This window comes from Macaca mulatta, chromosome 6, assembly GCF_049350105.2.
Source record: "Macaca mulatta isolate MMU2019108-1 chromosome 6, T2T-MMU8v2.0, whole genome shotgun sequence".
NCBI lineage: Eukaryota > Metazoa > Chordata > Mammalia > Primates > Cercopithecidae > Macaca > Macaca mulatta.
Genome location: NC_133411.1, coordinates 125,634,589 through 125,656,392, shown reverse-complemented (window position 1 = coordinate 125,656,392; position 21,804 = coordinate 125,634,589). Strand labels below are relative to the sequence as shown.

At 43.4% G+C, this 21,804-nt stretch overlaps 2 protein-coding genes across 4 annotated transcripts in view; one reads left to right on the top strand and one right to left on the bottom strand.

Moving 5' to 3' along the window:
• Positions 1–396: 396 nt before the first annotated feature.
• LOC114679037 (uncharacterized) lies at positions 397–19,515 on the bottom strand. The gene is made up of 4 exons (XM_078004362.1): positions 19,197–19,515; positions 18,893–19,126; positions 17,385–18,818; positions 397–716 (listed from the first exon to the last, which is right to left on the bottom strand). Exons 1-3 carry the CDS (start codon positions 19,513–19,515, stop codon positions 17,857–17,859), a joined length of 1,515 nt encoding a protein of 504 aa, XP_077860488.1. The 3' UTR covers positions 397–716; positions 17,385–17,856.
• SEMA6A (semaphorin 6A) overlaps positions 17,101–21,804 on the top strand; it is a 133,847-nt gene continuing 129,143 nt past the window's right edge. For all 3 annotated transcript variants that reach the window (XM_015140621.3, XM_015140620.3, XM_015140618.3), the window contains exon 1: positions 17,101–17,747. The gene's annotated coding sequence lies outside the window, so the exon portion shown is untranslated. The remainder of the gene's footprint in view (positions 17,748–21,804) is intronic.

The following is a 21,804-nucleotide window of genomic DNA, read 5'->3' as shown; positions in this document are numbered from 1 at the left end:
CTACCAAAAGAAAGGTAAGCATATAGATAGCCTAGAAAGTAATGCCTAAAAATGGAAATCAGGTCTGTGTTTCCAGTGGAGGGATAATGAGGAAAATTGTCTTGTCTTTAAATTTCTGACAGTGTTAGTATAATATTGTTTTATAATAAATAAAGTTAATTGAACTTTATTAAAAGTTCAATAAATATTTTATTAAACAAAAATAAATAAACACACCCCTGAGTTCTGTGGTGAGAAGATTTATTTTCAGGGACTCTGACCTGAAGAGAGGTCTTTTTGAAAAATTTTGCTGGAAGGCTCAGAATGTATATATCTGCCACAGGCCTTGATTAATATTGTTCAAAGGAAGATAAAGCGGAAAAGGGCAGTTATGGGGGAAAAGGAAAGAGAAAGTTGACTTTAAAAAGTTAATGTTTTAATTGCATGAGTAATACATAAATACATTCTCATTCTAAAACATAAAAAGATTACAGCTAACATATCAGCTAAGGCTGAAGTCCTCTTTGACATCTGTCATAATCTGCTCAGGCTCCCATAACAGTATACTACAGACTGTGTGGCTTAGACAACAGACATTAATTTTCTCACAGTTCTGGAGGCTGGAAAGTCCAAGATCAAGTTCTCACAGCATTTGGTTTCTGGTGAGGGCTCTTTTCCTGGCTTGCAGATGGATGCCTTCTTGCCTTCTCACTGTATCTTCACATGGACTTTCCTCCCTGCTGTGCAAGAAGAGAAAGAGAAAAAGAAAGAGTTTGAGGAAGAGGAGAGAGAGTTCTCTGGTGTCTCTTCTTTTTTTTTTTTTTGAGATGGAGTCTCACTCTGTCACCTACGCTAGAGTGCAATGGCGCGAGCTCAGTTCACTGCAACCTCCATCTCCTGGGTTCAGGTGATTCTCCTGCCTCAGCTTCCAGAGTAACTGGGACTACAGGCGCCCACCACCACACCTGGCTAATTTTTGTATTGTTAGTAGAGACAGGGTTCTGCCATGTTGGCCAGACGGGTTTCAAACTCCTGACCTCAGGTGATCTGCCTGCGTTGGCCTCCCAAAATGCTGGGATTACAGGCATGAGCCACTGTGCCTAGCTGTGTCTCTTCTTATAAGGACAATAATCCCATCAATTCAGGACCCCATCCTGCCCCTTCTGACCTCATCTAACCCTAATTACTTCCTATTCCAAATGCAGCCATACTGGGGGTTAGGAATTCAACATATGAATTTTGGGGGTACACACATGTTCAGTCCATAGCAATACCCCCATGTACCTAGATGCTTGTTGCCCATTTCTGACCTCTATAATCAAGTTTTTTATTATTTATTTATTTATCTTTTTATTATACTTCAAGTTCTAGGGTACATGTGCACAACATGTAGGTGTGTTACATATGTATACGTGTGCCATGTTGGTGTACTGCACCCGTTAACTCGACATTTACATTAGGTATATCTCCTAATGCTATCCCTCCCCCTTCCCCTGACCCCACAACAGGCCCCGGTGTGTGATGTTCCCTACCCTGTGTCCAAGTGTTCTCATCGTTCAATTCCCACCTATGAGTGAGAACATGCAGTGTTTGGTTTTCTGTACTTGTGATAGTTTGCTTAGAATGATGGTTTCCAGGTTCATCCATGTCCCTACAAAGGACATGAACTCATCCGTTTTTATGGCTGCATAGTATTTCATGGTGTATATGTGCCACATTTTCTTAATCCAGTCTATCATTAATGGACATTTGGGTTGGTTCCAAGTCTTTGCTATTGTGAATAGTGCTGCAATAAACATACTTGTGCATGTGTCTTTATAGCAGCATGATTTATAATCCTTTGGGTATATACCCAGTGATGGGATGGCTGGGTCAAATGGTATTTCTGGCTCTAGATCCTTGAGGAATCGCCACATTGTCTTCCACAATGGTTGAACAGTTTATAGTCCCACCAACAGTGTAAAATCATTCCTATTTCTCCATATCCTCTCCAGCACCTGTTGTTTCCTGACTTTTTAATGATCACCATTCTAACTGGTGTGAGATGGGATCTCATTGTAGTTTTGATTTGCATTTCTCTGATGGCCAGTGATGATGAGCATTTTTTCATGTGTCTGTTGGCTGCATAAATGTCTTCTTTTGAGAAGTGTCTGTTTATATCCTTTGCCCACTTTTTGATGGCGTTGTTTGATTTTTTTCTTGTAAATTTGTTTAAGTTCTTTGTAGATTCTGGATATTAGCCCTTTGTCAGATGGGTAGATTGTAAAAATTTTCTCCCATTCTGTGGGTTGCCTGTTCACTCTGATGGTAGTTTCTTTTGCTGTGCAAAAGCTCTTTAGTTTAATTAGATGCCATTTGTCAATTTTGGCTTTTGTTGCCCTTGCTTTTGGTGTTTTAGTCATGAAGTCCTTGCCTATGCTTATGTCCTGAATGGTATTGCCTAGGTTTTCTTCCTGGGTTTTTATGGTTTTAGGTCTAACATTTAAGTCTTTAATCCATCTTTTTTTTTTTTTTTTTTTTTTTTGAGACGGAGTCTCGCTCTGTCGCCCAGCCCAGGCTGGAGTGCAGTGGCGCAATCTCAGCTCACTGCAAGCTCCGCCTCCCGGGTTCACGCCATTCTCCTGCCTCAGCCTCCCGAGTAGCTGGGACTACAGGCGCCCACAACCGCGCCCGGCTAATTTTTTGTATTTTTAGTAGAGACGGGGTTTCACCGTGGTCTCGATCTCCTGACCTTGTGATCCACCCGCCTCGGCCTCCCAAAGTGCTGGGATTACAGGCGTGAGCCACCGCGCCCGGCCCAATCCATCTTCAATTAATTTTTGTTTAAGGTATAAGGAAGGGATCCAGTTTCAGCTTTCTACACATGGCTAGCCAGTATTCCCAGCACCATTTACTAAATAAGGAATCCTTTCCCTATTTATTGTTTTTGTCTGACCTCCATAATCAATTTCTAAGTACAAGCATGTATTCAGATTTTTTTCTAAAACAGAAAATAAAATGTACGCATGGATTTATGAAGTTATTTTTATTCTGTGCACTTTAAAAAATCCTCCGGTACATAGGCTTATTTAACTTGTTTTTTGTAAAATATATCTTGGTGAATTTTCATAGTAGTATATGTGTAGTTGTTATTTTTTAACTGCTGCATAATATTCTAATATATAATTACCAGATCCTATTAACTATTTTATTTTTTATGATTGACATATAATTTGTACACATTTATGGGGTACAATGTGCTATTTTCTTACATGTATACATTGTGTAAAGATCAAATCAGTGTAATTAGCATATCTATCATCTTACACATTTATCATTTCTTTGTGATGAGAACATTCAAAAGCCTGTCTTCTAGGTACTTTGAAGTATACAATCTATTATTGTTAACTCTAGTCTCTACTATACAATAGAACACAGAACTTATTCCTATCTAACAGTAACTTTGTAACCATTGACTAATCTCTGCCCAGTCTCTTAACAATTTTAAATAACTATCACCTATTGATAATTATTTATTTCTTTTTTTTTTCAGTCACCAACAATTCTGCGATGAGAATCTTTATACATGCGTTTTTGTGTACAAAGGTGAATGTTTCTCAAAGATGTCTTGCTGGGTCACAGAATATGTACATTATAAATTTTAATAGATACTGTCCAATTATCCTCTAAGGTGGCTATGCCAATCTATTTTCTCACTAGTAATTTACGAGGTTGCTTGAACATTTGGTATTATCAACATATATTTTTCAACACTTGGTATTATCAAACTTTAATATCTTTGCCAATCTGATGAGTACAAGAAAATATTACGTTACTGCTCAAATGTATATTCCCCTGATTGATGTTGAAGTTGAACATCTGAAATATATATTGACCAATTTCATTTCTTCCTAAGTATTGCCCCTTTATGTGTTTTTGCCAATTTTTCCTATCAAATAGTTTATCATTCTTATTAAATTTGTATAACTCCCTTATATATTCTATATGCTAATCCTTTGTCTGTAAATTACGCTTCAAATATTTTCTCTTAATCTGCCTTCTGTCTTTTTACTTTATTTATGGCATATTTTGCCTTGGAAAGCTTTTATTTTGAAAATAGTCACAATTTCTAATTTTTCCCTTTACAGGTTTTGCTTTTAGTATTGTAAAAAGGCTTTCTCTCCCCCAAGATCATAATTGTGTTACCTCATATACGCATTTAACCCTCATATTTTTAACCCTGATATTTTTTGTTTTTCTTTTACTTTTAGATATTTAATCCATCTGAAATTTATTTCCGAAAGTGATGTGAGATAGGAATTAAGTTTACTATTTTCCAAGTGAATAGTCAGTTATCCCAGTGCAGAAAGTTGATTTTTATTGTTGCTGTTGTTAGAAGCTCATACTCTAAGAAGAGAAAACATTTTTGTATTTCACTTTTTCTGGAACCAGCTCAAGAGGAAAATCAACTGGTGTACACAGCCATGCCCAACACTGTCCAGAAGAAATTGACCACACACTTGGAAGCACAGAACCTCCGGTGCATTCATTCTTCATGCAACAGACATAGGTTGTAAGTATAATTTTAGTCAGGTTAGACATTAAGCCTGAATCAAGAGCTTTCTTCAACATTGATCCCTCTCAAAAGTAAATAATCTTTTTCACAAATCAAATTACCAACCTCTGCTTTATCTCTTTTGTAATTAAGATTTTCCTATAATTTGTTTTTTGTTTGAATGAGTACACATTTAAATGTAAACAATTTGCTGAAATTATGTTAGAGAAAGATTCGTTATAACATTATACACATTTTGGACCAACCTATATTTTGTTAAATTAACAGTAACCTTAAACAACGCATGCCTCAAAGACATTTTGGACTTATGTGTATTTTCCCTAAGGGCTAAAACAAGGAACCAACTGCGTAGAAGATGTGTACCCTCTTTGCCTGACCGTGCAGAGCAGTAGGTGCGCGGGTACTGACTCTGCCTAGGCCACTTCACACCTATAAAATTTTGGCCAAGTCTTCTTAATATTTGGTTGCCTCATTTGCCCTGTCTGCTGAATGAAAATCATAAAAAGACTTACATATTAGAATCATTATTATAAAGACTGAATGGGGTAATACTCCAAAGCTCTTAGAATAGTATCCACATGGCCATTGTTTCAGTGTTTGGGGAAGATTTCAGCCCAGAAGGGTGCTGCTTTGATAATGTCCTACTTTTGTCTTTTTAAAAACTTTGCATGTTTTCAGTTTATCTTCTCTTTTCCATTATCACCACTTTTTTGGTGTGTATTTTTTTAAAATAGAGTCTTTGTCCCAAATTCATTATCAAAGAAAGTTGCAAGGTGTCTTTGTGACAAGCACTTTGATCCCCACACCCAAGTTTGATTGCAAGGAAATGTAAGCCTCAATTATGGGCTCTTTCACAGTCACCCTGGAAAGTTGACCCCAGGCCTGAATTACGCCAATGCAGAAGACACTGGGACAATTGATGGGGAAATCACACATTCCCCCATAAAGCTTCAAGAGCATGCTTGCCATGTTTATTCACTAGGGTCCTTTTTGTACTCCAAACACTTACTGCTTGGAGATTTCAGATACATAATCTCAAAAGAAAAAAAAAAGCTCAGGGTTGCCTGAGCTCACCTGGATTTTCTAGGTCTCAAGTCTTTGCTTTTTTACACATATGCTGCCTCCCCAAGAGCCAAACAATGTCTCAGCAGAGTCCCTCATTTTACAGAACCAGGTCTCTGTGCCCCTGTAGGGGCTTCTCTGTGAACCCCATCGTGGCAGAGCAGGTTTCATGTTTTTGCATCTACCCTGACATTAATAAAGTCCTTGTCACCCAAAAATGGCCACAAAGTGCTTGGGATCCTTTTGCCTGCCATAGTAGGGGTGAAGTAGGAGATAGAAAGATGAGTCAGTGAAGACACTGAGGATATGGGAGGCCTTGTTCATTTTGGAGAAGTCCCAGAGAAGAAAAGACTATAAAAAGGAGGTTTAGAAGGCAAGAGATGGGTGGGAGTCACAGTTAGGGGACAAGAAGCACACAGCTGTATAGACAGTAAAACATAGGAAAGAATTTCTGCCAGGAAGGGCCAATGTTGGGATGATAAGATTAATAAGGATGGTCAGCTTGGTGGACACTGTACCCAAATCTAGAAGGTAAGGACTCTCTGATATTGAGATAGAGCCAGACCTTTCATCCTTCCATTCCATGAAAAAAACAAGAAGTGCTAAAACAAGCTTCACCTGTGCAAATATTAATATTTAATTTGTAAAATAAAAATGCAGTGCTTTGGGGTATATATGTTATGCATATTTTTATATATTTCATATACATAGAAATACGTTATATATAACATTTTAATGTATTTGGTATGCGTGAACATTATTTGAAGAAAAGGTCAAAATAGATCATTAGAGAACTTTTCTGAATGTGAGATTCAAGATAACAGCCCTGCTGGCCCCTCCTTTACATAAGCCAGCCCAGGCAAGAGCAGGCCTGGGATAGCACGGGACTCAGCTATGCCTGAAAGGGAGGCTGTTAAGGTCTCAATGTTTGTGTTCACTCACATTTCATATGTTGATACCTTCATCTCCAGTGTCACTGTATTAGGACTAAGGAAGCTTAAATGAGGTCATAGGGTGGGGCCTTGACTCTATGAAATTAGTACCTTTCTAAGAAGAAGCACCAGAGAACTAACTCTCTCTCTCTCTCTCTCTCTCTCAACATCTCTCTCTCTCTGCTCTCATGCATCAAAGAGAAGCCATGTGAGGACACGGTGAGAAGGTGTTGAACTGTAAGTCAGTAAGAGAAAGAGAGACCTCACCAGAACACAAATTGCCCAGAACCTGGATCTTAGGCTTCCAGTCTCCAGAATTTTGAGGAAATCAATTTCTGTTGTTTAAGCCATGGAGCCTGTGGTATTTTGTTTTATCTGCTCCAGCTGACTAACATAGATCATAGATGTCTAGATGGAGGTGATGACAAAAAGCTAGCTCTCCTTTTCCTTGTGGTCTGTGGAAGTGATCATCTGAAATAACCAGCAAGTAGCATCATCCAGCAAAGTGGATTAAAAAAAAAAAAAAGTACCACAGGTTGTCTACTGCAACATTAGACAAATAAAGTACATTTTAAAAAACCTCTACATTTGGGAGTATTTTTTGACAGAAAGCTGTTCATTTGCTTTAAATATTACCTAGTTTATAGTATGCCTCAGTGGTCCTAATGTGATTGACATTAAATGTGGTAAGATGTGGTTATTCACTCATTCACTCACCAAATATTGACTGCAGATATAGGATGTGCCAGGTGCTATTCTAATTGCTGGGGTTATGGTTATGGTGGCTAATGAAAGAGTCCATTTCTGCCCTGATGACGCTTACCACTAAGTGGTAGGAGACAGGCATTAAACAAACAGGTAAATATATACAAGGTCAGATGGCAACAAGTGCTATGAAGAAAAGTAGAATAGGGTAAGGGGAGTAGGAAGCACTACAGGGAGTTGCTATTTATGTGGTCAGGGAAGGCCTGGCTGAGACACTGACATTGGAGCAAGGACCTGCAGGAGATGATGGGGTGAGCCGATATCCGAGGAAATGGTTTTGCAGGAAGAGGGAGAAACAAGAGTCTGTGGTGGGAATGGGCAGGAGGCAGGTTGACCAGAGCGGAGTGAGTGAGGGGAAGAAGTGGAGAAGACAAAGCCAGAGAGCTGCAAAAGTGGCCAGGTGATATGGGTTTTGGCTTATACGCTGATTGTGACCAGAGGATGGACATGATTTTAATGAATGAGTTAAAGGATTATTCTGGCTGCTATTTGGGATTAGATTCTAGGGAGGTAAGTTCAGAAGCAGGGAGGCCAGTTTTAAAGCTATTGCAAAACCCCAGATGAAAATGATGGTGGTGTGGACCAGTGAGATAATGGTGAAAAGGCGAAGTGATCAGACTCTGGATATATTTTGAAGGTAGGCTAACAGGATTTGCTGATGAATTGGATGTGACAAATGGGAAAAAGGGAGGAGTCAAGGGCAGCTCAAGATTGTGAGGTCTGAGCAGCTGGAAGGAGGATGTTGCTACATGATCAGGAGAAGCAATGGTGATAAGTATCACTGCATTTTGAGTCACCTTCATCAACAACGCACTGAAAGGAACCTGGGAGTCTAAGGCTAATTCTTGGTCCATAGTTAGCGAATTAACACTGTCATACACCATTCTTATTAAAGTTTATTTGGTGTGTTTTGTAAGAAAAATAACTAACCAGTTTACATAAAAAACAAAAAAAGTAACCTAAAAAAGTAATGTATTGACTAAGGAATTAAACAAAAAGAGGAAATTCCCTAAAACAAGGGAATCTAGCAAAAAAAAAAAAAAAGGCAAACATTGGACTTAAAAATCCAAGTCTGCAATCTTGTTCAGAAAGTAGAGAATAGAAGGGAACAGTAATAGTGAGGAGGAGAAAAAGTTTAGGGACTTTGAAAAGTTTGCTTCAACAGAAGGAAAGGCTTTAAAAGGCGACTGGGAGAAAGGAAATGACTCAATTGCTTTGAGGCATGCAAAGAAAGGGAGAGGAATTATGAGGAAATCAACATGTATGTTTTTATAAGAGTCTTAATAATACAATTAAATGACACAATACGGTAGTTCTTAAGAAAACAGGTTTGTGTAGGTTTTCAGTTCAAACATTAAAATGTGACATTCTAGTTTATATTAATAAGTACTTGGTTATGAATAAAGATATATTTAAGAGGTTTCACAAAGAAACTGACATCAGATGTTCTACTTGTCTTATATTTAGCGAAGTACAAATCAGGCACTGGTAACTAGTGACTGAATCATCTGAAACTTTTGGAAAGTACCATTATTATATATTATTTATTTTGAAATGTATCATTTAAGCTCATTCCAGCCAAAAAGTTATATCTGAAAACACTCTTAAATCTAGCTGCTTAGTTAGCATTTTATAGGACAATTAACTAGAGACTTGTCCCAGGCACAAAATCCAGAATTCAAGATCAAGTTAAGATATTGGGAAACCATCCTTATATTTTATAATTATATATACAGGGGAGTTTTCAGATGATAAATTTATATTCAACAATGTAGTTTTTTATACTTCATTAAGAACGTACTTTAGATCCAAGCATATCACTTTTTTAAGAACATTCATTGTTCCAATTATCCAGCCTAAGTTTAGATGTTTAAAACAGCTGTCTTCTGTTTTAAAGTTTCAATGTTAAAGCAAACAAAACACCCTTAGTTGTCTTCATTTCTCTGGTTATAAAATTACTCTTAAATACACATTCATTATAATAAATAGTCTGGAAAAATCTTTCAGTTGATATCAGTACAGAATTTTCTCACATAATCTAAAAACTAGAATTGGAACAAACTGAAGCATAATTTTATATTTAAGCAAGTGCCAGAACAATCTTCTCTTCTAGTAGGGCTTTTGCTACCTGGAAGCAAATGCCTTGAAAGGCAGTTCTCAAAATCAAGTATATTTTAATTTTCATCATTCTTTAAGCCAAATAGCAAATTCCAAAGTGGTACTTAATCAACCAGTTTATCTGGTTATGAAAAGTATAAATTACATTTAGGTAACTGCATTTTTAAACAAACTCACATCCCAGTAGATATCTTTAAGCCCAAATATTAGTAGGTGGGGCAATTAAAAGAAGTTATTTTGGAACGGACAGAAGAAAACAGGGCTGAAGACAGTCTTTGCTCTGTGTTACATAACTAGAGATTTCAACTAAATGTAAAGAGCTTTTGTGGAGGAAAAAAATGGAGTTCTGGTTTACTTAACATGTATTGTTCATTCATTACCTTATTTCTAATCTACCATTCTCTTAATTTCCCAAACAATAATTTGATATCAGAAGTGAATAGAGCCAAAGCTCTACTGTGGTACAGTGGAATGATTGTTATACACAGGGTGGGGGGCCCACCATGAAGCTATTCATGGAGGGGCAGACAGTAAATCACTGTTAGCAAACTCTAGCTTGCTGGTAGAGCTGGTCCTTGGAGATGCTCTGACATTGTTCCCAGTGAATTCAAATTGCAGTTTATCTCCTTCCACGAGTCTTCTAGAGTTCTATTTAAATTCTTATTGAATCTTATTTTCAAGCATCTTGTTTCTGTAATTGTTATATGTACTCATCACTTTCATCTATAAATCTTTTTCTCTCCATTCAAAAAGCAAATTAGACACATTACAGTCAAAATTCAGTGTTGGGAGAAAGCCTAGATTTTGTTCATCCTTAGAACTGGAATCTCAAAATCTGAAGAGCATAATATATTTCTAGTGTTTTCTTTTTCTTTTCTTTTTTAAATGGTCCTATTCCATCAAAGGATCTATTCCTTATCCTACTGAATCCTTGAAAAGGAACTCATTGCTTTCAGTAACTCATGCCCTCCTTTATGTACCCTAACTCTTGGTTAAGTGCTGGAGAAGCATTCAACAAATAATTGTACCAAATATTAATACTAGCTGTAATGTCTGATACGTACTGTGAAGTAAATTCACAGGGTACTTCGAGAATACATAATAGGGAATATGATCTATTCTAGACTATCAGGGAAGTCTTTTTTTTTTTTTTTTTTTTTTTTTGAGACGGAGTCTTGCTCTGTCGCCCAGGCTAGAGTGCAGTGGCACAATCTCGGTTCACTGCAAGCTCCGCCTCCCGGGTTCACGCCATTCTTCTGCCTCAGCCTCCTGAGTAGCTGGGACTACAGGCACCTGCCACCGGCCCGGCTAATTTTTTGTATTTTTAACGGAGACGGGGTTTCACCGTGGTCTCGATCTCCCAACCTTGTGATCCACCCACCTCAGCCTCCCAAAGTGCTGGGATTACAGGCGTGAGCCACCATGCCCAGCCAGCTATCAAGGAAGTCTTGTTTGAGGCAGGGACATTGAAGGATGAGTAGAGGTTAGTCAGATAAACAGGGAGAAGGGGAAGTTCCAGTATTCCAGGCAGGAGCACAAGGGCAGGCCTGTAGTTATAAAGAAGAAACATGGAGCTTTCCAGGAACTGAAACACCAGTGATGCTGCAAGAAAGGGAGACAGTGATGGGAGCACAGCAGAGATGAGACCAGAGAGATAGGCAAGAAACTCATCACGCACAGTGTTAAGGCTGTATTATGGTTTGAGGGTGTCTATGGATGCCTCTGAGGTGTTTTAAGCAGGGGCTTGATGTGATCAGATGTGCATCTTTCAAAGATCACTTAGGCTACAATCTAGAGAATGAATAAGAGGACAAGAGAGAATCGAATTTAATGTTAATTTGGGAGAAAAAGCAACCAAAAATATTGCTATATATTGGTTACAGATACATATGGCATATGTAAAAGTACAGAACAAAATGTAAGGATACACAGAAAACTCATAGTATCATTACTTATAAAAAAAGAAAATAAGAGTAAGAAAGAGACGTCGATGATAAGGAAGTTAAGTTTTATCCACCATGTTTTATTTCTTAAAATACAGACGGTAAACAAAAATGACAAAATATTAAGAGTCATTAATTCTGAGTAATGAAAATTGGGATGTTGGTTATATTATTCTTTGACAATCTTTCAATTTCCTCAAAAGAAAAACTAAGTTAAAAAAAAAAAAGTGAGAGGAGTACCAAGAGACAAGTGGTGTGTCATCAAAGCCAAGAGCAGAGAGTATTTCACAAGAAACAAGCTCATTGTTGCTGATAATTCAAATAAAACGAAAATGTTAAAATATCCACTGTATTTACTGTCATGAATGTCACTGAAGCCTAGCAAAAGAGGACTGAGTAGATGAAAGAGGACGAAGTGGCAACACTGGTTGTCAACAATCTCTGGGGCTGTCTGGCTTTGAAAGAGAGGAGAGAAGAGAGTAGCTTGAAAGAAATGGGATCCAAGGTGGGCTGTTCCTCTTCCTTTTTCTTTTTTTTTTTTTTTTTTTTTGAGACCAAGTCTCACTCTGTCCCCCAGGCTGGAGTGCAATGGCACAAACTCGGTTCACTGCAAGCTCTACCTCCCGGGTTCACGCCATTCTGCCTCAGCCTCCCGAGTAGCTGAGACTACAGGCATCCACCACCATGCCCGGCTATTTTTTTTTTTTGTATTTTTAGTAGACATGGGGTTTCACTGTGTTAGCCAGGATGGTCTTGATCTCCTGTCCTCATGATCTGCCCGCCTTGGCCTCCCAAAGTGCTGGGATTACAGGAGTGAGCCACCACACCCGGTGACCAAGGCAGACTGTTTCTAAGATGGGAAAGACTGAAGCTTGCTTACATGCTGATGGGCAGATTCAGGAGAGGGTCTGGAGACAATGGGACAGAATTTCTGAGAATGTGTGAATTATTGAGAACATAAGGAGGGACTGGCCTCCTACTGGAGGAAGGACACTGCCTCCTTCACAAGAGACACTTGGAAAATAATGAGTACAGGCCGGGCACAGTGGCTCACACCTGTAATCCCAGCACTTTGGGAGGCCAAGGCAGGCAGACCACCTGAGGTCAGGAGTTCGAGACCAGCCTGGCCAACATGGTGAAACCCCGTCTCTACTAAAAATACAAAAATTAGCCAGGCATGGTGGCAGGCACCTGTAATCCCAGCTACTTGGGAGGCTGAGTCAGGAGAATTGCCTGAACCCAAGAAGCAGAGGTTGCAGCGAGCCAAGATTGTGCCATTGCACTCCAGCCTGGGCAACAAGAGTGAAACTCCATCAAAAAAAAAAAAAGAAGGAAAGAGAGAGAGAGAAAGAAAGAAAGAGAAAGAAAGAGAGAGAGAGAAAGAAAGAAAGAAAGAGAAAGAGAGAGAGAGAGAGAAGAAAAAAAATAATAAGTACAGAAGCAAAAATGTTCCCTTCTGATAGACGGTTATCTTTTTTCAGGGAAGTATGAGGCATGAAGGGTGAGACAGCTGGTTAAGGGGAGAAAGTCAGAAACTAACTGAGATAAGGCGGTGCTTTGGATGAGACTGAGGTTGATAACAACCTATCGACATTTTTTTCCAGCAGGCTTCAGCTGCCTAGTTCAGGAGCAGAGACGGCTGATGTTTACACACTTCAGAACTAGCTTTTAGTCACATAGATGTTGACCAAAAGATAGAGCAGCAAATGGAGTATTTGCAAGAGAGAGGAACTGATACTATGAAGCTATGCTAGACAAAGAGAGGAATGAAAAAAGGAGAGAATAGGTGGATCGAGAGAGAAGCAAAACCCACAATCTGGAGGTCCTCAAGAAATCAGAGTGAATGCAGGGGGGCTGCATGAGCAAGGAAGATTGAAGGAGAAGAAGTGATTGGAAAGCAGGATGTCAGAATTAGTGATCTGGAAGATGGGGCCCAGCATGAAGCCTGGAGGAGGCGAGTAGAAAGACAACGTAGATGAATAAGGCAAGAAATGGAAAAACCAGAGGGTCAGTGGTTATATGGATGCTAACACTACCATGAGTGATGACAGGTAGAGGGACAGATAGGATGAAAATAAAGTCTTTGAAGAATTTGATAAAATGAGACCACAAATGTATTTGTAGAGTTTAGCTACCGAGGTCAGTCAGAGGTTTTTAGAGGAGAAACAGCCTGAAAGCAGCATGAGAAGCAAGGACATGGACCTCATTTTCTTTGTGAAGAGGAATAAAGGGACAAGAAGAAGAAACAGCCCCGAACAAGAAAAGGCTAGGGACAAGTAATTGGTCTAGAACACAGCCAGGATTTAATGTGACAGTGGTTCTCATCCCTGGCTGCAAATGAGAATCATCTATGGAGTTTTAAAACCTACCCATGCCCAGGTCCCAGTCCTTCTTGATGAATGAGAATCTTGAGCCTGGGGATTTGCATCACTGAAGAGCTCCCCGGTCATCTAATGTGCAAGTGGATTTTAAAACCACTGACTTAAGGCAAAGAGGTGGAGGGAACTCTGGAGAAGGGGCTGAGGGTACAGATAGGTTTCTCGATGATAAATGATAATGGCCTGAATGTACAAACTGTGCTCTCCAAGTGTGCCCCCATGAACCCTCAAGGAACTGAGTAGCAGCAGCCCCTTCTCCCAAGTTCATTACTCCTTTTTGTCTCAAAGCAGAGATTCTGATCCAACAGCTAGATGTGGTCTTTGCCAGGAACCTGAGTTTATCTTTCTATTTTAATCTTCCTCCACACTTTTCCAGGTGATCTGAAGAAAGCAGGAACTGTCATGCAGGCATTTAAGAAGGGGAGGAGGAGTTGTTACAGGTAGCTTTCAGCCCTGACCCAATCACTGACACAGGTCAAGCCACTTCTTTCCGCTGAGCCACCATGTGACTCCCGTAAAATGTGATGGTAGGACTGATGTGGAGGATGGCAAGAATGACAATGTGACACTTAACCTTTACAAAGCAGTGTATGCCTCAGACTCCAGATTTACAAAGACCATCTAATGTAATCCACAGGCTCCTCAGGAAGTGAGTAGAGTAAGAATCCCCGTTTACAGGTGAATTCACTGGGACTTCAGAGAGATAAGTGACTTGCCCAGGATCACCAGCTAAGTTACATTAACCGCAGATAGCCTCCAGAGACCGGGGCCTTAAACACTGCATTTTATGTCACTTTAAAAAACACAGTGAAGTCTCCTTCTAATCACTCTGTGATTCTTTAACTCTTTGGCTTTCTTTCCCTGAAGGGACAGGGTATAAATTGCAGACTTCAAAGGCTTTCAAGGGGCAGTGGTTTTACTGAAAACGTATGGCAGGCTTCTGGAAGTGAGTCTGAGGCGCACATATGGGGAAATGACATCATGAGATTTCATCGCCTGGCTTCCCCACAGGTGCTCCCCTGAGGGTTTCGGGAGCCTGACAATAGCTGGCTTTTCTTCCAGCTCCGGGAGCATCTCTTCTGGCAGGTGGAAATGTAATATCACGTGGTCAGAAGGACCGGCTCCTACTTGGATGGTGAGACTAGGATCTAGCGAGTGCTAGGAAGATTCTGGGGGGTATTTCTTCACCGTGAAAAGTAGACTCCAATTATTTAACTCTCGTATGTTATAATTTTAAATGAGGTAAATTTAACCGCTCGCTTCTTGGCTCAGCGTTACTACAAAGTAAACATGCAAGTATTAATATTAAAAATAATGTCCCTTTAAACAATATCCGGAAACTCGTTGTGGGGCATTTCCAGTATATCCATAAAGCAAATGAAACAACCTAATTATTTGTTTCTCTAAGGGAAGGAGCTAAACTCGAAATTAATTTGGTTCGGCCTGTGAAACAATTCGTTTGCTCTGCCTAATTCTACCAATTAAAGAACTTTTCCCAGACACAATTAGCATGTAAATCAGCGGCGGGGAGCGAAGAATGAGCCTCGGCGACCGGGGTTGGGTGGAGCGCGGGACAGAAAACCCCGGAGGCCAAAGGGGCCGGACTACCCGGCAGCAGTACCGCGCCTGGAGCGCACGGACGAGCTAGGGGACCAGCTCGCACTGACCCGGCAGTCATCAGCCAAAATCTGGGTGTTAAATAGCGCAGCCGGGTATCGAGCCGTCTTGGCCTCCAGATCCTTCTCCGAACCCCGCGGGATTCTGAGGAGACGTCCCGCAGCCGGCCCCCACCCAACCCGCGGGAATGCTCAATCCTACCCACCGCTCCACACTCCCCAACCCCCTCCCGAGGCCGTCTCTCGGAGCCGCGGGGGCTGCGCGCGCACCTAGGGCCGCGCCCCCCACTACCCCAAGTCTGTAGCGGCCTTTGCCCGGGAAAGGTGGGGATAGCGGCCCCTGCTGACAGTTCTGGAGAACAGCAGAAGTCCTTATTTTTTTTCTTTTTTTTTCCTACCATTCTCCCTACCTTTTCCAGGTGGTGGTAGTGGTGGGGGGAAATAGGTGTTGACCCGTGTGCATTTATTCTTCGTGAAGCCTCTTGAGCAGATGTCTGTACTTGCAGAAGCGACAGAAAAGGGAACATGGACTTACTAGTGGTCCTAGTCCCAATTAGGGAACAGGTACAGTTTCCAATATAAAGGAACTCGGCCTAAGTGGGACTGGGACCCCGACCTCCGCACTTGGCTTTTCTCAGCCAATTCCATGACCAGTAAATATCTCTCCGAGAACTGCTGGGTCGCCCGGTGTTACTTTGTTTAAAGGTTGCGACTGAGGTCCTCACCATCGGCGAAGACCCCTTGGGGAGCAAGAGTCGCGGCGCGCAGTTGCTTTCGGGGCGCAGCGGCAGGGGGAGGGGAACGTGGTGTGACCCGACGAGTTGGCACAAGCCTGTAACTGCAAGACTTTGTAGCTACTGAAAGTTCAAGTGGTGAAGGAAGGCAGTGCCTGCCATTCTTCGTGTGATCATAACAATAGCGCCTTGGAAGTGGTTGCGATTTTCTTCTTCCATAAAGCTTTTGGGTTCTCACTGGAATTGTTTGCGTGTTATTTCTGAAGTTTACTTATTTCTAAGACCAGTCCACACAATGTAAACTTTAAGAAGTTTTAAGATAGATCGCCTTCGTTAAAAACGCCATTCTCTACACTGTAGTTTATTTGCTTACTTCACATGCTTTATTAACGTGTGTATGTGCGTAACTAATAGCTGTGTTCTTATCTTCCAAGTGTATATTTAACCGCACCGGCTTCTATCCAATTCTTCTAGCTACGTAGAGCGTCCATCGCTTCTGGAATCTACCTCCTGATAACAGTAATCAGAATCAGAAAGGCTCGCCGTTCACTTACCCTCATCCTTTAAAACTTTTCCATTTAAGAAAATCGATGAACAAAACCTTTCTTGTAACTCGCTCCTGCACTACGTCTATTTTTATTTATTTTTCTGATTTGGCAGGACTCAGCAATGCTGTCCGGGATTTTTTTTTTTTTCCTTTCCTAGCTAGAGCAGATGTGGGGGTGGGGGAGGTGAGGGCTGGGCTCCAGCCGGAGTCGCCCCCGCTGAGCCTCCGCCTAGCGCGCGGTGGGGCCAGGAATCCTGGTGGAAGGAAGCGGCGCTGGCCAGTTGGTCCAAGGCTCCACCTGCGTAGTTTCCCCACCTCTGCCTCGCTCGCTCACACTCACATACACCACAGCTCTCCTTTGGGTCGGAGGAGACGCCAGCCAAAGTAGGCGGAGTAGCGGGAGGAGAGTCCGATCTGCGCAATCCAGTCCGGGACTTGGCTCCGCCCGGGAGCGGCGGCCTCTCCGGTGACAGAGGAGTAGTGAGCGGCACGGGGTGAGGCTGCCTCTAACTCCGCTCCCCGCGCACTCGGCTGCCCAGGCGCTCGGGACCCAGCAGCGGCGCTCCTCCGCGGTGCCGGTCGCCCGCGATGCCCGCTTAGCAGCGTGTAGCAGCGTCCAGCATCACCACACCCGCGGCACCGCGCTCCCGGCCGCAGAGCCGGGCCAGAGCCTTGCACCCCTGCCCCAGCCCCCGCCCCACCCCCCGCCCTGAAATGACTTGTTAATCGGCGCAGACACCACCAAGGGGACTCACCGGAGTGGAATCCAAGTGGAATTTGCATTTGGAGAAGAGTTTCTTGAACATTTACCCTCTTCCTTGTTTTCTTTTTCTTTTTCTTCTTTTTTTTTTTTTTTTTTTGGCTTCTTTCTTTTTTCCTCTCCCCTTCTCCGCTCGTCATTGGAGATGAACACATCGCGTTTGCATCCCAGAAAGTAGTCGCCGCGACTATTTCCCCCAAAGAGACAAGCACACATGTAGGAATGACAAAGGCTTGCGAAGGAGAGAGCGCAGCCCGCGGCCCGGAGAGATCCCCTCGATAATGGATTACTAAATGGGATACACGCTGTACCAGTCCGCTCCGAGCCCCGGCCGCCTGTCCGTCGATGCACCGAAAAGGTACGGCCCGGGCGCCCCGGCGCTCCCCACCTCCCGGGCAGCAGAACTCCAGCCTGAGGGTTCCGGGGCCGTGGCTAGCGCGTGCTGTCGGCTTTGTGGTGCCTGCGTTTTATTTTGTCTTGTGTCTCTGTTTCTCGAGCGTTGCCCGGTCCTGGGGGGGAACCGTGAGCCCTGCCTGCCTTTCCTCCAAGCCCCGCGCCCCAGAGTACGCCCGGCTGCAAGTCGAGAGCTTTCCCACCCGCGTTGCGCACACGCCCGGCGCCGCCCCGGGCCGCGACGGCGCGTATGGCTGTTCCTCCCGGGGGTGTGTGTGTGTGCGAGACCCAAGGCTCATCCTCACGCGGGCCAAGCAGGGAGCAGAGCGGGCTCTAGAGGGTGGGATTCTCGGAAGCTCCCTGGCCCGGTGTCGAAGGCGGAGGAAGGGGTTCTGCCCTCGAGGGCTGGAGGGGGTTGGGTAGAACAGCGCTGTTTTCGTCCAGAGCCAGGTGGGAGAAGGGGTTCCGCGGAGACGGTGTGGAAGCGGAGAGAATCTTTTGTTGTCAGTGTGGGGTCTGGGCTGGGCTCCGTGGAGTGCGAGAAACTTGTAATGGCCCTGGGCACCCGCGCGCCCTGTCTCTTGGTGAGATCCTGGCTCCTGTGGCCGCTGCCACCAGAGGTTCCAGGCTTTGTTTGCTCGAATAAGTGTCCGGGAGCAGCCGTTCGGGTGACGCGGCGCCCCCGCCCTGGGTCCTGTTCTCCTCCGCAGCTCCCAACTCGAGCTGCAAGGATATAGCCCGTCGCGACTGCGTCCCTCATGAGACACCGAGCCCTTTGCACCGGGCTGGCGCACGGTACGCCCTCCTCCTGGATCAGCGCGGTCTCGCTCTGGAAAGATGACCCAGGAGGGGGAAGGGTGAGAGACCTGGCAGGAGATGGCCCTGGGTTTGAAACCCAGACAAGGGCTCTGTCCCGACTCCTCACTGTGTCCTAGGGCGCTGCCATGGGAGCAATGGGGCGCTGGAGAGTAAGCGGGGTAGTGCCCACCCACCCTGCCTGATCCTGATGGGGCGGGAAGTGTCTCTTGTCCCGATTCTCCGCGTTTTGCTCAGCTCCTCGCTGGGGAGATAGTGCAAAACAGGATCCTGAGGTCTCCTCCCTCCTCGCACGACCCAAGCGGTACGGGGGGAGCCAGGGAGCCGTCCGGTAGTTGTGGACGTCGGGAAAGGAAACGGGATTCCGCTGTTTTTCCCGCTCCCTCGCCGCCCCTCCGCCCAGCGCCTCCTCCCACTTTACAGCGGCGGGGTCAGTAGACCAGGCGCTTCTGGAAAGTTTCCCTGAAAGCCAGGCGGCAGGCACGACCGGATTGGGGCTCAGCGTGTGCAGTCTGAGGGAAGCTGGACCTGGAGGGAATCATGCGGACAGCTCCGGATGCAGCTAGGAGCTAGAACCCGGCCCTTTGGAGAGTGGAACCTCCTGGCCCGCAGTACTTGCTGGGCAAGTCGGGGAAGGGATGGATGGGGAAGCAGGACCTGGAGGCAGGTGCGGCCACTGTGGACAGAGGCTGTGACGAAGGTGCGTGTGGACACAGGCCGGGACTTGCTGGCTTGCAAACAGCCAGCTCCAAGCGCAGCATCCCGAGCCATCTGCGCCCCGCGCACGATTTCCCAGTGTGTCTCTCCAGGGAGGGGCGAAGCAGAGCCAGGTGTGCGTGGAGCGGGGCAGGATGGGAGACTGGAGGCGCTGTCTTCACAGCCAGGGCAAGCACTTCCAGGGAGCCTCCGGCCTGCATCGCAATGGGGAGCCCTGCAGGCTGTTCCGCGTCGGTCTTGGAGAGAAAGGTGGCTGCTTTGGAACTGCGGTGGCCAGGCACAGCCACAGTGGGATCGCTCCTTTTTTTGCGCTCAGCTTTTTTACGCTACTGAATGCGATCTGTGAAAGGTTTAAAACACAGGCGCGCAAGGACACACACACGCACACACGCACACACTCGCGCTTGTAGGCACAACTTTCTTTACCTCAGATCTGAAAAGCCATTTAATCCACTTGCAGTGTTGTGCCAACAGGTCTCAGAAAAGCTATTTAATGCCCCCCAGCGCTGGCTTTTAAGTCTTTCCAGGATGGGAAGGTCGAGTGCCTTTGCCTTGTCTTTCTTTAGTCCTGAAATTGTTCGTCGTCCTTCCCCTGGTGGACACATCTTGGGCATGGAGTCCGTGGTACGCTACAGTGATGGCGGGGAAGACTGGTGGTTTAATTAATTATTTAATTACGTTTTCTCCCCAAAGTAAAGATGCCTATGTTTAATTCTGAATGAAAATACTCTACACTTTATTACACCATACCCAAATGGCTACCAGAGGTCAAGATTGCAAGAATTTTGTATGACTTTTTAATGCTGTGCTTAGTCTGCATGGAGCAGTTTTATGATTTACACTAAGCTTTGATTAAACTACTCCAGGCACCAAAGTTAATTATTAACCTAACCTTAAATACAGTGGCAGAACTATGTCTCCACCTATTAACCTAAACTATCTATTAAAAAATAATTGCACTAGCTATTTGAATTTTGTTTACCCATGCTTGTGTGTATGGTAATTTTTATTTGAATCTTGAGTAACCCTTGCTCCCTGTTACTATTTTGGTTTTAGGACGTTCTTGAATGAGGCACTTTGCAAACCAGTCTAAAGCAGGAAAGAATGAACATCAAATTTAAAATCTTACTTTTGTGTTAGAAGTCATTTTTCAACTTGTTGTAAAGAAGCATTCTACTTTATTTATGTTTCTTATTTACAGTGTTTGTGGGTGACAACCTTCCCCATATGTTAGGTTTTGCAGCTATCACCTTTTAGAGCTGTGCTACATTCTCAATAACACATATAATCCACATATGTAAATGTTAAGCAGATACCGAAAATCATTTCTGAGGAGCCGTCAGCTGAATATACTTACTGGACATAACAACTACTCTTAAATAGGTTAAAATTTTGTAAGAATCACTGTAGAACAGTCAAGTAAATGTCGAATGAATGAAATAGTTTTTCCACTCAGAGTGGACTTCTTTATTTTCCCTACAGTGAAAAAAATATATATGCCATCAAGTGAGTGGTTATTACAAGGCATCAATAAGTGCACCTTTTTATTTACACACAAACACACACCCCTCAAGTTCTTCCAAAATTTAGTAAATGCTTTTTCCAACATTAAACACATACAGCAATTGTATTTTGAGTAGGCGGGTAACATTGCACAGTGAAGTCTAATGTGTTGAATCAGAAGCATAGCGAGAATCAGGAAGACTGTTATCTTCACCAAATAAAAATAAGGCATCCAAATTAAGAACTTGTATTAGATTCAAAATAAGTAGTCATGCTTTACTCCTATATGAAATGGAAGGAAAAATACTATTTTGAACCAGGAGTTAAGTCAGATAGTTTATTCTGTGTACATTGTGGTTCAGCTCTTTTCAGAACGGGACAAAAGAGTGATGATGGGATGAAAGTTTTTTTAGAACTAGATTGCCAAGAGCTAATATAGTCTCTCCATCTTATTTGTTTGCAGGAAGGAATCACAGAACAAGCTAAGCTAATTGCAAATGCTTTAATTAGGCATCTGCCATTTGTGTAAGGCAATGCCTAGGAAAGCCTATCTCCGCACTGCCCCTCTCCACACCCTTCTTTAGGTTTAGACAATTTTCTGTCCTCCTAGAGTAGACGAGTGCTCCTTGACATATTTATATAGGAGCTTTGTGTTATGGCAGCCACATTTGTGCATGTCGAGGAAGGTGATGCCTTGAAGCATTCTGCTGGGCCCTCCCATATCAGGACCCCCCACTCTCTTGGGATGCCTTGGAGCCAAGTTTTCTCTGAGATATTTCTATTTCAGCATGAAGGCTTTTCTCATCTGCTTTAAAATGTGCTGCAAGAGCAACTGAGCTATTCTCTGCTGGCAACCACATGGTTGCCTCTTGGGGATATGGTAAGGTGGAGAAAGGAGGGAGGCATTTAATCCCTTTGAAAAGAGCAAATGAGATGTCATACCACACAAACCTCAAGGGGAGGAGTTCAGGACTTCTGACCATGGG